Genomic DNA, 14,748 nt, shown 5'->3' with positions numbered 1-14,748 from the left:
TCTGAGGAAACACATTCCCTGAGACAAGTGATCCTGAGACAACCACCAGAGAAGAGAATCTCTGGTCTCCTGGTCCAGATGTATTTCAGGAGATAAATCTGCATAATCCCCATTCCACTGTTTGAGCATGCATAGTTGCAGTGGTCTGAGGTGTAGGCGGGCAAAAGGAACTATGTCCATTGCCGCTACCATGAGTCCGATTACCTCCATACTCTGAGCCACTGATGGCCGAGGAGTGGAATGAAGAGCTCGGCAAGTGGTTAAGAGTTTTGATTTTCTGACCTCTGTCAGAAATATTTTCATTTCTACAGAGTCTATCAGAGTCCCTAGGAAGGAAACTCTTGTGAGAGGGAAGAGAGAACTCTTTTTTATGTTCACCCTCCACCCGTGAGATCTCAGAAAAGCCAACAAGATGTCCGTGTGAGACTTGGTTAGCTGGAAAGTCGACGCCTGAATTAAGATGTTGTCTAGATAAGGCGCCACTGCTATGCCCCGCGGTCTTAGAACCGCCAAAAGGGACCCTAGCACCTTTGTGAAAATTCTGGGAGCCGTGGCCAACCCGAAGGGAAGGGCCACAAACTGTTAATGCCTGTCCAGAAAGGAGAATCTGAGGAATTGATGATGATCCCTGTGAATAGGGATGTGTAGATACGCATCCTTTAAGTCCACGGTAGTCATATATTGACCCTCCTCGATCAGAGGTAGAATAGTCCGAATAGTCTCCATCTTGAATGATGGTACTCTGAGAAATTTGTTTAGAATTTTGAGAACCAAGTTGTTGTCTGAATGTTCCCTCTTTTTTGGGAACCACAAACAGGTTTAAGTAAAAACCTAGCCCTTGTTCCGCTTTTGGAACTGGGCGGATCACTCCCATGGTATGTAGCTCTTCTACACAGCGTAAGAACGCCTCTCTCTTTGTCTGGTTTGCAGACAATTGATAAATGTGAAATCTCCCCCTTGGGGAGGAGTCTTTGAAGTCCAGAAGATATCCCTGGGACAAAATTTCTAAAGCCCAGGAATCGTGAACATCTCTTGCCCAAGCCTGAGCGAAGAGAGTCTGCCCCCTACTAGATCTGGTCCCGGATAGGGGGCTACCCCTTCATGCTGTCTTGGAGGCAGCAGCAGGCTTATTGGCCTGTTTACCCTTGTTCCAAGCCTGGTTAGGTCTCCAGACTGACTTGGATTGTGCAAAATTCCCCTCTTGCTTTGCAGCAGGGGAAGCTGAAGCGGGACCACCCTTGAAGTTCCGAAAGGAACGAAAATAATTTTGCTTGGTCCTCATTTTTGTTTTATCCTGAGGGAGGGCATGGCCTTTCCCACCAGTGATGTCTGAAATAATCTCTTTCAGTTCAGGCCCGAAAAGGGTCTTTCCTTTGAAAGGGATGTTCAAAAGTTTAGAATTTGATGACACATCAGCAGACCAGGACTTAAGCCATAACGCCCTGCGTGCTAAAATGGCAAAACCTGAATTCTTTGCCGCTAATTTAGCCAGTTGGAAAGCGGCATCTGTAATGAAAGAATTAGCCAACTTAAGGGCTTTAATTCTATCCATAATATCCTCTAATGGAGTCTCCATCTGAAGAGCCTCTTCTAGAGCCTCGAACCAGAAAGCAGCTGCAGTAGTTACAGGAACAATGCACGCAAATGGTTGGAGAAGAAAACCTTGATGAACAAAAATTTTCTTCAGGAGACCCTCTAATTTTTTATCCATAGGATCTTTGAAAGCACAACTGTCCTCGATAGGTATAGTTGTACGCTTAGCGAGAGTAGAAATAGCTCCCTCCACCTTAGGAACCGTCTGCCACGAGTCCCGCATGGTGTCAGATATGGGAAACATTTTCTAAAAAACAGGAGGCGGAGCGAACGGTATACCTGGTCTATCCCACTCCTTAGTAACAATATTCGCAATCCTCGTAGGGACTGGAAAAACATCAGTGTAAACAGGAACCTCTAAGTATTTGTCTATTTTACACAATTTCTCTGGGACCACTATAGGGTCACAATCATCCAGAGTCGCTAAAACCTCCCTGAGCAACAAGCGGAGGTGTTCAAGCTTAAATTTAAAGGCCGTCATATCAGAATCTGTCAGAGGGAGCGTCTTTCCTGAATCAGAAATCTCTCCCTCAGATAGCAAATCCCTTACCCCTACTTCAGAACATTGTGAGGGTATATCGGATACGGCTACTAAAGCGTCAGAAGGCTCAGCATTTGTTCTTAACCCAGAGCTGTCACGCTTTCCTTGTAAACCAGGCAGTTTAGATAAAACCTCTGTGAGGGTTGTATTCATAACTGTGGCCATGTCTTGTAAAGTAAATGAAGTTGACGCACTAGAGGTACTTGGCGTCACTTGTGCGGGCGTTACTGGTTGTGACACTTGGGGAGAGCTAGATGGCAAACCCTCATTTCCTTCCGTCTGAGAATCATCTATTGCTATATTTTTAAGTGCTAAAATATGCTCTTTATAATGTATAGACATATCAGTGCAAGTGGGACACATTGTAAGAGGGGTTTCCACAATGGCTTCTAAACACATTGAACAAGGATTTTCCTTGGTGTCAGACATGTTAAACAGGCTAGTAATGAAACAAGCAAGCTTGGAAAAAACCCTTATTAAAAGTAAATAATACTTAGAAAAAATAAAACGGTACTGTGCCTTTAAGAGAAAAAAAAGATGCACAAACTCTGCAAAACAGTGTAAAAAAGCATTAAACTTTACGAAATTTTTACAGTAGTATCATAAAGCCTTAGTAAGTTTGCACAGCCAGACAAATAAACGATTAACCCCTTAATGTAAAAACCGGATTGACAAAACATAAAAAACCGGTATAAAAACGTTCAGCACCTTGCCACAGCTCTGCTGTGGCGCCTACCTGCCCTTTAGGATAGATTTGTGGGGAAAAAACTTCTTTTAGGCCCTCAAACACAGCAGGACCCTCTGGAGAAGCAGCTGGATGTCTTCTGAGTAAAAGAAACTGCGCAACTGAGGCGCAAAAATAGGCCCCTCCCACCTCATTCGATATTAGTGGGGCCTAAAAGAAACACACCAAAAGGTTTCTAAACTAGCCATGTGGGTTAATAACCCTTAAATAAGCCACAATGAAACCTTAAAGTCCCTCAAAAAACGTTAAGTTTCCAATAAAAAAACATTTTTTCCTATAAGTGTCACCAGTAACAAATGAGCCCTTTATGCAAGCTGGGATTCCTAACGTTAAGTTTCCAATAAAAAAATGTTTTTTCCTATAAGTGCCACCAGTAACAAATGAGCCCTTTATGCAAGGTGGGATTCCTACTAAGTGTCTGAATACAGCTTACCCTGCCCTCATGGGGATATTGCCAGCCTTTTCTAGAAAAAAATTGACTGACCATACCTCAATGCAGCTTAGCATGCAAACCGTTCCCCCAACTGAAATTATCCTGTACTACTCAGCCTTTGTGAGAACAGCAGAGAATGACTGGTGGGTGGAGCTAAGGGAGGAGCTATATAGACAGCTCTGCTGTGGGTGCTCTCTTTGCCACTTCCTGTAAGGAAGGAGAATATCCCACAAGTATGGATGAATCCATGAACTCGATACATCTTACAAGAGAAATACATATGCTTCTATTGCCAAGGAAGTATAAACTCGCCATGTATGATTAGCACTGTGCTGCTCTGTAACAAGTTGTCCCTTGAGTTGATAAGTCTTGGAAATATATTAAATTATCCAAGCACAAAAATAGTAAGTCATTGCTGGAAAAAACATAATTTATGCTTACCTGATAAATTTATTTCTCTTGTAGTGTATCCAGTCCACAGATCATCCATTACTTGTGGGATATTCTCCTTCCCAACAGGAAGTTGCAAGAGGATCACACACAGCAGAGCTGCTATATAGCTCCTCCCCTAACTGCCATATCCAGTCATTCGACCGAAACAAGCCGAGAAAGGAGAAACCATAGGGTGCAGTGGTGACTGAAGTTTAATTAAAATTTAGACCTGCCTTAAAAGGACAGGGCGGGCCGTGGACTGGATACACTACAAGAGAAATAAATTTATCAGGTAAGCATAAATTATGTTTTCTCTTGTTAAGTGTATCCAGTCCACGGATCATCCATTACTTGTGGGATATCAATACCAAAGCTTAAGTACACGGATGATGGGAGGGACAAGGCAGGAACCACTGCCTGTAGAACCTTTCTCCCAAAAACAGCCTCCGAAGAAGCAAAAGTATCAAATTTGTAAAATTTTGAAAAGGTATGAAGCGAAGACCAAGTCGCAGCCTTGCAGATCTGTTCAACAGAGGCCTCATTTTTAAAGGCCCAGGTAGAAGCCACAGCTCTAGTAGAATGAGCTGTAATTCTTTCAGGGGGCTGCTGTCCAGCAGTCTCATATGCTAAACGGATTATACTCCGAAGCCAAAAAAAAAGAGAGGTTGCCGAGGCCTTTTGACCTCTCCTCTGTCCAGAGTAAATAACAAACAGGTGAGATGTTTGGCGAAAATCTTTAGTAGCCTGCAAGTAAAACTTCAATGCACGAACTACGTCTAGATTATGCAAAAGACGTTCCTTCTTTGAAGAAGGATTAGGGCATAATGATGGAACAACAATCTCTTGATTGATATTCTTGTTAGAAACCACCTTAGGTAAAAACCCAGGTTTTGTACGCAGAACTACTTTATCTGAATGAAAGATCAGATAAGGAGAATCACAATGTAAGGCAGATAACTCCGAGACTCTTCGAGCCGAGGAAATAGCCATCAGAAAAAGAACTTTCCATGATAGAAGTTTGATATCAATAGAATGAAGGGGTTCAAACGGAACCCCTTGAAGAACTTTAAGAACCAAGTTTAAGCTCCATGGGGGAGCAACAGGTTTAAACACAGGCTTAATTCTAACTAAAGCCTGACAAAATGCCTGAACGTCTGGAACTTCTGCCAGACGCTTGTGTAAAAGAATAGACAGAGCAGAAATCTGTCCCTTTAAAGAACTAGCTGATAGTCCTTTGTCCAAACCCTCTTGGAGGAAGGACAATATCCTAGGAATCCTAACCCTACTCCATGAGTAATTCTTGGATTCACACCAATGAAGATATTTACGCCAAATCTTGTGGTAAATTTTCCTGGTGACAGGCTTTCGTGCCTGTATTAAGGTATCAATTACTGACTCGGAGAAGCCACGCTTTGATAGGATCAAGCGTTCAATCTCCATGCAGTCAGTCTCAGAGAAAGTAGATTCGGATGATTGAAAGGACCTTGTATTAGAAGGTCTTGTCTCAGAGGCAGAGTCCATGGTGGAAAGGATGACATGTCCACTAGGTCTGCATACCAGGTCCTGCGTGGCCACGCAGGCGCTATCAATATCACCGATGCTCTCTCCTGTTTGATTTTGGCAATCAGACGAGGGAGCAGAGGAAACGGTGGAAACACATAGGCCAGGTTGAAGAACCAAGGCGCTGCTAGAGCATCTATCAGTGCCGCTTCTGGGTCCCTGGACCTGGATCCGTAACAAGGAAGCTTGGCGTTCTGGCGAGACGCCATGAGATCCAGTTCTGGTTTGCCCCAACGGAGAACCAATTGAGCAAACACCTCCGGATGGAGTTCCCACTCCCCCGGATGAAAAGTCTGACAACTTAAAAAATCCGCCTCCCAGTTCTCTACCCCTGGGATATGGATCGCTGATAGGTGGCAAGAGTGAGTCTCTGCCCAGCGAATTATCTTGGAGACTTCTGACATCGCTAGGGAACTCCTGGTCCCCCCTTGATGGATGATGTAAGCCACAGTCGTGATGTTGTCCGACTGAAATCTGATGAACCTCAGGGTTGCTAACTGAGGCCAAGCTAGAAGAGCATTGAATATTGCTCTTAACTCCAGAATATTTATTGGGAGGAGTTTCTCCTCCTGAGTCCATGAACCCTGAGCCTTCAGGGAGCTCCAGACTGCACCCCAACCTAGAAGGCTGGCGTCTGTTGTTACAATGGTCCAATCTGGCCTGCGAAAGGTCATACCTTTGGACAGATGGACCCGAGATAACCACCAGAGAAGAGATTCTCTGGTTTCCTGATCCAGATTTAGTAGAGGGGACAAATCTGTGTAATCTCCATTCCACTGACTGAGCATGCATAATTGCAGCGGTCTGAGATGCAGGCGCGCAAATGGCACTATGTCCATCACCGCTACCATTAAGCCGATTACTTCCATGCACTGAGCCACCGTGGGGCGCGGAATGGAGTGAACAACACGGCAAGCATTTAGAAGTTTTGATAACCTGGACTCCGTCAGGTAAATTTTCATTTCTATAGAATCTATCAGAGTCCCTAGGAAGGAATCCCTTGTGAGAGGAGATAGAGAACTCTTTTCTTCGTTCACTTTCCACCCATGCGACCTCAGAAATGCCAGAACTATCTCTGTATGAGACTTGGCAATTTGAAAGCTTGACGCCTGTATCAGGATGTCGTCTAGGCAAGGAGCCACCGCTATGCCTCGCGGTCTTAGAACCGCCAGAAGTGAGCCCAGAACCTTTGTAAATATTCTTGGGGCTGTAGCCAACCCGAATGGAAGAGCTACAAACTGGTAATGCCTGTCTAGAAAGGCAAATCTCAGGAACCGATGAGGATTCTTGTGGATCGGAATGTGAAGGTAGGCATCCTTTAAGTCCACTGTGGTCATGTACTGACCCTCTTGGATCATGGGTAAAATGGTTCGAATAGTTTCCATCTTGAATGATGGAACTCTGAGGAATTTGTTTAGGATCTTTAGATCCAAAATTGGTCTGAAGGTTCCCTCTTTTTTGGGAACCACAGATTTGAATAAAACCCCTGTCCTTGTTCCGTCCGCGGAACAGGATGGATCACTCCCATTACAAGGAGGTCTTGCACGCAGCTTAGGAATGCCTCTTTCTTTATCTGGTTTGCAGATAATCTTGAAAGGTGAAATCTCCCTTGTGGGGGAGAAGCTTTGAAGTCCAGAAGATATCCCTGAGATATGATCTCCAACGCCCAGGGATCCTGAACATCTCTTGCCCACGCCTGGGCGAAGAGAGAGAGTCTGCCCCCTACTAGATCCGTTGTCGGATAGGGGGCCGCTCCTTCATGCTGTCTTGGAGGCAGCAGCAGGCTTTCTGGCCTGCTTGCCCTTGTTCCAAGACTGGTAGGTTTCCAGGCCTGCTTAGATTGAGGAAAAGTTCCCTCTTGTTTTGAAGTAGAGGGAGCTGATCCTGCACCTGCCTTGAAATTTCGAAAGGCACGAAAATTAGACTTTTTGGCCCTTGATTTGGCCCTGTCCTGAGGAAGGGTATGACCCTTACCTCCAGTAATGTCAGCAATAATTTCTTTCAAACCAGGCCCGAATAAGGTCTGCCCCTTGAAAGGAATGTTAAGTAATTTAGACTTTGAAGTCACATCAGCTGACCAGGATTTAAGCCATAGCGCCCTACGCGCCTGGATGGCGAATCCGGAATTCTTAGCCGTTAGTTTAGTCAAATGAACAATGGCATCAGAAACAAATGAGTTAGCTAGCTTAAGTGTTCTAAGCTTGTCAATAATTTCAGTCAATTGAGCTGTATGGATGGCCTCTTCCAGGGCCTCAAACCAGAACGCCGCCGCAGCAGTGACAGGCACAATGCATGCAAGGGGCTGTAAAATAAAACCTTGTTGAATAAACATTTTCTTAAGGTAACAATCTAATTTTTTATCCATTGGATCTGAAAAAGCACAACTGTCCTCAACCGGGATAGTGGTACGCTTTGCTAAAGTAGAAACTGCTCCCTCCACCTTAGGGACTGTCTGCCATAAGTCCCGTGTAGTGGCATCTATTGGAAACATTTTTCTAAATATAGGAGGTGGGGAAAAGGGTACACCGGGTCTATCCCACTCCTTACTAATAATTTCTGTAAGCCTTTTAGGTATTGGAAAAACATCAGTACTCACCGGCACTGCATAGTATTTATCCAGCCTACACAATTTCTCTGGCACTGCAAATGTGTCACAGTCATTCAGAGCAGCTAATACCTCCCCAAGTAACACACGGAGGTTCTCAAGCTTAAATTTAAAATTAGAAATCTCTGAATCAGGTCTCCCCGATTCAGAGACGTCACCCACAGACTGAAGCTCTCCGTCCTCAGGTTCTGCATATTGTGACGCAGTATCAGACATGGCTCTTACAGCATCTACGCGCTCTGTATCTCGTCTAACCCCAGAGCTATCGCGCTTGCCTCTCAATTCAGGCAATCTGGCTAATACCTGTGACAGGGTATTATTCATGATTGCAGCCATGTCCTGCAAAGTAATCGCTATGGGCATCCCTGATGTACTTGGCGCCATATTAGCGTGCGTCCCTCGAGCGGGAGGCGAAGGGTCCGACACGTGGGGAGAGTTAGTCGGCATAACTTCCCCCTCAACAGACCCCTCTGGTGACAATTCTTTTATAGATAAAGACTGATCTTTACTGTTTAAGGTGAAATCAATACATTTAGTACACATTCTCCTATGGGGCTCCACAATGGCTTTTAAACATAATGAACAAGTAGTTTCCTCTGTGTCAGACATGTTTGTACAGACTAGCAATGAGACTAGCAAGCTTGGAAAACACTTTAAACAAAGTTAACAAGCAATATAAAAAACGTTACTGTGCCTTTAAGAGAAACAAATTTTGGCAAAATTTGAAATAACAGTGAAAAAAGGCAGTTACACTAACGAAGTTTTTACAGTGTATGTAACAAGTTAGCAGAGCATTGCACCCACTTGCAATGGATGATTAACCCCTTAATACAAAAAACAGATTAACAAAACGAAAAATATGTTTTTTAAACAGTCATAACAACTGCCACAGCTCCTACTTTTGAAGCCTTTTGAGCCCATCAGAGATGTCCTATAGCATGCAGGGGACTGCTGAGGGAAGCTGAATGTCACAGTTTGTAATTTTAACTGCACCAACTGTAACTTTTATACTATAACAGTGAAAAGCCTCAGGAAAACTGTTTCTAGCAAAAATAAAGCCAGCCATGTGGAAAAAACTAGGCCCCAATAAGTTTTATCACCAAAGCATATATAAAAACGATTAAACATGCCAGCAAACGTTTTATATTACACTTTTATAAGAGTATGTATCTCTGTTAATAAGCCCGATACCAGTCGCTATTAAATCACTGCATTTAGGCTTAACTTACATTAATCCGGTATCAGCAGCATTTTTCTAGCAAGTTCCATCCCTAGAAATATGTTTACTGCACATACCTTATTGCAGGAAAACCTGCACGCCATTCCCTCTCTGAAGTTACCTCACTCCTCAGAATATGTGAGAACGGCATTGGATCTTAGTTACTTCTGCTAAGATCACAGAAATCACAGGCAGATTCTTCTTCTAATGCTGCCTTTGATAAAACAGTACACTCCGGTACCATTTAAAAATAACAAACCTTTGATTGAAGTTAAGAAACTAACTATAATACACCACTCTCCTCTTACTACGTCCATCTTTGTTGAGAGTTGCAAGAGAATGACTGGATATGGCAGTTAGGGGAGGAGCTATATAGCAGCTCTGCTGTGGGTGATCCTCTTGCAACTTCCTGTTGGGAAGGAGAATATCCCACAAGTAATGGATGATCCGTGGACTGGATACACTTAACAAGAGAAAAGGCCTTTAAAGGGACATTAAACCCAAAATATTTATTTCATTATTCAGATAGAGGATACAATTTTAAAAACATTTCCAATTTACTTCTATTATCAAATGTGCTTCCTTCTCATTATATTCTTTGTTTAAGAGATACCTACAATAAGTAGGTAGCGTGAACGTGCCTGAAAAACTACATGATGGGACATAGTGCTGCCATCTAGTGCTCCTGCTAATGTATAACATTGTTGCAAAACTGCTGCCATATAGTGCTGCCGACATGCTTACAGCCTTGCTTTTCAACTAAGGATAACAAGAAAACTAAGAAAATTTGATAACAGAAGTTAGTTGTTTAACCCCTTAAGGACCAAGAAGGTAGAGGGTACGTCCTACAAAAAATGTCACTTAATGGCCAAGGACTGTACGTCCTCAGGGTTTTTCAAGCGCTAGAAGCGATAGTGATCGCTTCCAGGCACTTTCATGTTATTGCACTGATGCCTCAATATTGAGGCATCCTGCAATAAAAAATGTTAGGCATCCGATGCAGAGAGAGCCACTCTGTGGCCCTCTCTGCAACAGCCAGCGATGGTGCCGATCATTGGTGGGTGGGAGCCATAGCAGGGAGGCGGGTGGGCTGCCCATCGCTGGTCCACTAAATTTTAGATACTGGTAGTGGGGGGCGGGTGCATGCGCGCAGGTGAGCTGGAGCGCGGAGGAGCGGGTGGGACTGGGACCACTACACTACAGAAAAGTGTAAGGGATGGAGGGAGAGGGGGGAATTCAATGTTTGAAAGAAATCTGGGAGGGGGTAGGGATATGAGGGGGGCAGTTACACTACAGAAAATTGGGGATTTATTTATATATATATATATATATATATATATATATATATATATATATATATATATAACAACTTTTTTTTAAAACAAACTGGGTACTGGCAGACAGCTGCCAGTACCCAAGATGGCGGCAACTAGGTAGAGGGTTAGAGAGCTGTTTGGGGGGATCCAACACTGCAGAATCAATATATAAAAAAATAATTTAAAAAAATGCCTTATTTTAGTACTGGCAGACTTTCTGCCAGTACTTAAGATGGTGGTGACAATTGTTAGGTGGGGGAGGGAAGAGAGCTGTTTGAGGGGGGGTCAGCGAGGGATCAGGGGGTTGGATGTGTCAGGTGGGAGGCTAATCTCTACACTAAAGCTAAAATTAACCCTACAAGTTACCTAATTAACCCTTTCACTGCTGGGCATAATACAAGTGTGGTGTGCAGCGGCATTTAGCGGCCTTCTTATTACCAAAAAGCAATGCCAAAGCCATATGTCTGCTATTTCTGAACAAAAGGGATCCCAGAGAAGCATTTACAACCATTTGTGCCATGATTGAACTGTTTGCAAATAATTTCAGTGAGAAACCTAAAATTCTGAAAACATTTACGATTTTTTTTTTTATTTGATTGCATTTGGTGGTAAAATGGTGGCATGAAATATACCAAAACGGGCCTAGATCAATACTTTGGGTTGATTACTAAACTACAGCTAAAATTAACTCTACAAGCTTACTACAAGCTACCTAATTAACCTCTTCACTTCTTGGCATAATACAAGTGTGGTGCGCAGCTGCAATTATCGCCCTTCTAATTACCAAGAAGCAATGCCAAAGCCATATATGTCTGCTATTTCTGAGCAAAGGGGATCCCAGAGAAGCATTTACAACCATTTGTGCCATGTTTGTAAATAATTTCAGTGAGAAACCTAAAGTTTGTGAAAAAGTTATTGAATTTTTTTTATTTGATCGCATTTGGCGATGAAATGGTGGCATGAAATATACCAAAATGGGCCTAGACCAATACTTTGGGTTGTCTACTAAACAAAATATATATACATGTGAAAGGTATTCAGGGATTCCTGACAGATATCAGTGTTACAATGTAACTACCGCTAATATTGAAGAAAAAAAAAAAAAGGTCTGGAAATAGCAAAGTGCTACTTGAACTTATTGCCCTATAACTTGCAAAAAAAGCAAAGAAGATGTAAACATTGGGGATTTCTAAACTCAGGACAAAATTTAGAAATTATTTAGTATGGGAGTTTTTTGGTGGTTGTAGGTGTGTAACAGATTTTAGGAAAAGTGTGTTTTTTTCCAATGTTTCATCATATTTTATAATTTTTTTTATAGTAAATTATAAGATATGATGAAAAAAATGGTATCTTTAGAAAGTCTATTTAATGGCGAGAAAAACTGTATATAATATGTGTGGGTACAGTAAATAAGAGGAAAATTATAGCTAAACACAAACACTGCAGAAATGTAAAAATAGCACTGGTCCCAAACGGTAAGAAAATTGAAAAAAATGGTCTGGTCCATAAAGGGTTAAAAAAGCGTGCTCTATCTGTGGAATGATATTTTTTCCTCCAGCCTTTTTCTAGCAATATAATATTGTAGGCACCTGACAGCATACAACCTATAGCGATGTTTACCATTCATAGTGTCCTATAGCTATGTTTACCATTAATAGTGTCCCTAAATGTACAGTAACAGTGTAAGCAAAGATCCATGGAGGTACAAAAGTCCTTAACAATCAAAAAATCTTAACTGTACGCAAAATACCTTTTGCAATAAAGCACAAAAAATGGGTTCTTTCCAAAAAAATTCTTGGAGCTCAAAAAATGCATATTGAAGTAACGGTGAAAAGAAATAGTTTTCAGCAAGATAAACTAGACTTAGAGTGCTACAGAATTTGGCGGCGCTATACAAATAAATGATAATAATAATAAGTTAAAAGAAAGGCACCCAGAGATAAAGAGCCAATATTTGAAAGAGCTGTACGTGTTCATTATAGTTTTGAAATACCCAATAGGACAGAAACCTTTACTTTTGGAGTACCACAGCTCGATCCTTGCTGTAAGCCAATATGCAACAATTCTAAACTTAACATGGAATGTAGAGCCATTATGTTGGCTCTATAAAACAGATTGATATACAAATATATAAATAAATAATTCAATTAATATAAAGATTCAAGTGATTAATTTTTCTTGGAAAATTGATAAAAGTTGTAAATTTTTATTTTTACATAAATAAAAAGAAAGAAGCGCTCAACCTGGAAATAAACAATAGCATAATAGCTTATTCTATGGCTAGATACCACCCTAGGAGCAGCCTCTTTTTGCTCAACATGTGCCTTTCCTGTAGTATATCAGTCTTACCCTGACTGAACAGTGCAGTCTAGTCCCGAAATACTAGGCAATCCCACTCTGAACAAGAGAAACTTAATTTTTACGGTAATTTATTTAATCTTTGTGATTACATTTTAAAAAGCAGACCTGTTTAAGAACGTATACATTTAAATTGTACTCTTTTAGAATAATTGTACCAAAGTTGTATAATTTCTATGATTAGTTTGTATTGAAAGCATTGGGTGTTTCTATGATTGATCCATAATTAGAATAGCCCTGTTTATGAACTATAAGCCTAAATGTACTTGGTCGAGAACTGTGCTTAACAAGCAGGGATGTTACAGGCCAAAAATATCAGTGAACAATCGGAAATTGGTGCTCGATTCTGATTGATAGCCACTTCATTTAAATTCTTAACGTTTTTTGTATACATTTTATGAAGTTCCTAGATATGAAAAAGGCGTTATCAGATTCTTAGTCTGTCTTTTTTCTCCTTTTTGTGGTGGCCATTTGCGGTTGTCAGAGATTGTCTCCACCTGATGCTGACGTCTTGAGCTATCTGCCAGAAAAGCGGATTTACTTTTATGGGAGCAGCATTTTTTTTTACACCAATTGGATCTTTCCCTTTTTTACTTATAAAAATCATCTATATGTAAAAAAAAAAAAACATACAGAAAAAGAGGTTAAGTGATTTTTGGCATTTTTTGAGTATATCACTTGTTGGCCTTAAGGTCTTTGTAGATTTTACTCTATAAAAGTAAAAGTTACACTTTATAGGAGATAGCAAGTGCACCATAAAAGAAAAATATATATTTTTTTTAATATTGCAAGAGTTGGTTGCAATAGACATTTACTACATACTCTGATGCCTGATCGTTGTCTATATTTTATGATTCTTTTTGGTGTCCATTAAATCACATTCTACCTGGTAAATATGATCCAGGTGTTTTAAGATTAAACAGAGGAATGAGAGAGAGAGGGGAGTGCCAAAAAAGGCTAAGGTAGAAGAATATATAAATATACACTTTAATCAATATAGTTAATGACTGATACAATTAATGACTAATACAATTAAAAGCATGGATCCATGTCTATAACTAAAAATGCAGTGTGTCAATCATAAAAACGAGTAAACAATATCACAGATGGTGTAATGCAATTACACAAAAGAACAATCAAGCATACGTGGATGAAAAAGAAAAAATCACAATGGATGTCAGTGTGTGTCCATCCAGACTGGCATGTGAAATAAGAATCCAAAATTGAGAGTCCAAAAATTGAAAATCCAAAATGGTCAGTGCTGGAACAATTAAAAAATAGGTGGAATAGTGAAAAAAGTAAAAATATGACCAAAAAAAAATAAATACAAAAGAGTGTTCAAGATCTTGTGTAAAAACTGTTATTGTTCCAAAAACATCAATAAAAACTTGGCATTGTGTGAAACAAATACATGTGATGTATCCTATGTTCCTTAAGGTGATTCTGTGGTTTCAATAGGTGAAGAAGAGTGCAAACATACAATAATAAAATTTGGAAAAAACCTTTGGAAAAAATAAATATGGAAAATATATCAACTGTTAGGTTCATATATAGGTAATATGCTTACTTAATTCTGACGACGCGTTTCGGCCTAGGATTAGGCCTTTCTCAAGACTAGATAATCAAGTAAGCAGATTAGAATATATAGGGTCAGTGAGCAAATGATTTTTGATTGTTTGGGCGCCAAAAAGGTAGGCCACGCCCATTTCCGGTATAATGAATTGTGGGTATGGGCAAATCTTGAAAGCTGTATAAACTTCTATCATCTAAAAACTCTAGTTCGTCAGTGGTTTTGGAATCCTATTATTTACATCTTTCTTGCCGACTCTTCTAAAATGAAATAATAATTCACTAGCCCAGACTTAGCTAGCCTTATTTACTTAAAATTAGAGGCCGGAGTATCACTTCCGGTTTGACGATATCTAACTCAAGTGGGGTCGTCACTT

The 14,748-nt window shown here is 40.9% G+C and overlaps 1 protein-coding gene across 4 annotated transcripts in view; it reads right to left on the bottom strand.

Annotated features, from left to right (window-relative positions):
* RPRD1A (regulation of nuclear pre-mRNA domain containing 1A) overlaps window positions 1-14,748 on the bottom strand; it is a 344,197-nt gene that overhangs the window by 126,931 nt on the left and 202,518 nt on the right. The window contains exon 7 of one of the 4 annotated variants that reach the window (XM_053714406.1): window positions 12,861-13,409. The exons of the other annotated variants lie outside the window; for them this stretch is intronic. Within the exon in view, the coding sequence (XP_053570381.1) occupies window positions 13,230-13,409 (180 nt within the window). The 3' untranslated portion in view covers window positions 12,861-13,229. Of the gene's footprint in view, window positions 1-12,860; window positions 13,410-14,748 lie in introns of those variants that run through there. 4 annotated transcript variants of the gene reach the window in all.

The sequence above is a fragment of the Bombina bombina genome, chromosome 5 (assembly GCF_027579735.1).
Source record: "Bombina bombina isolate aBomBom1 chromosome 5, aBomBom1.pri, whole genome shotgun sequence".
NCBI classification, from domain to species: domain Eukaryota; kingdom Metazoa; phylum Chordata; class Amphibia; order Anura; family Bombinatoridae; genus Bombina; species Bombina bombina.
The sequence above is the reverse complement of the archived record's forward strand: the minus strand, read 5'-3'. Positions and strand labels throughout refer to the sequence as shown.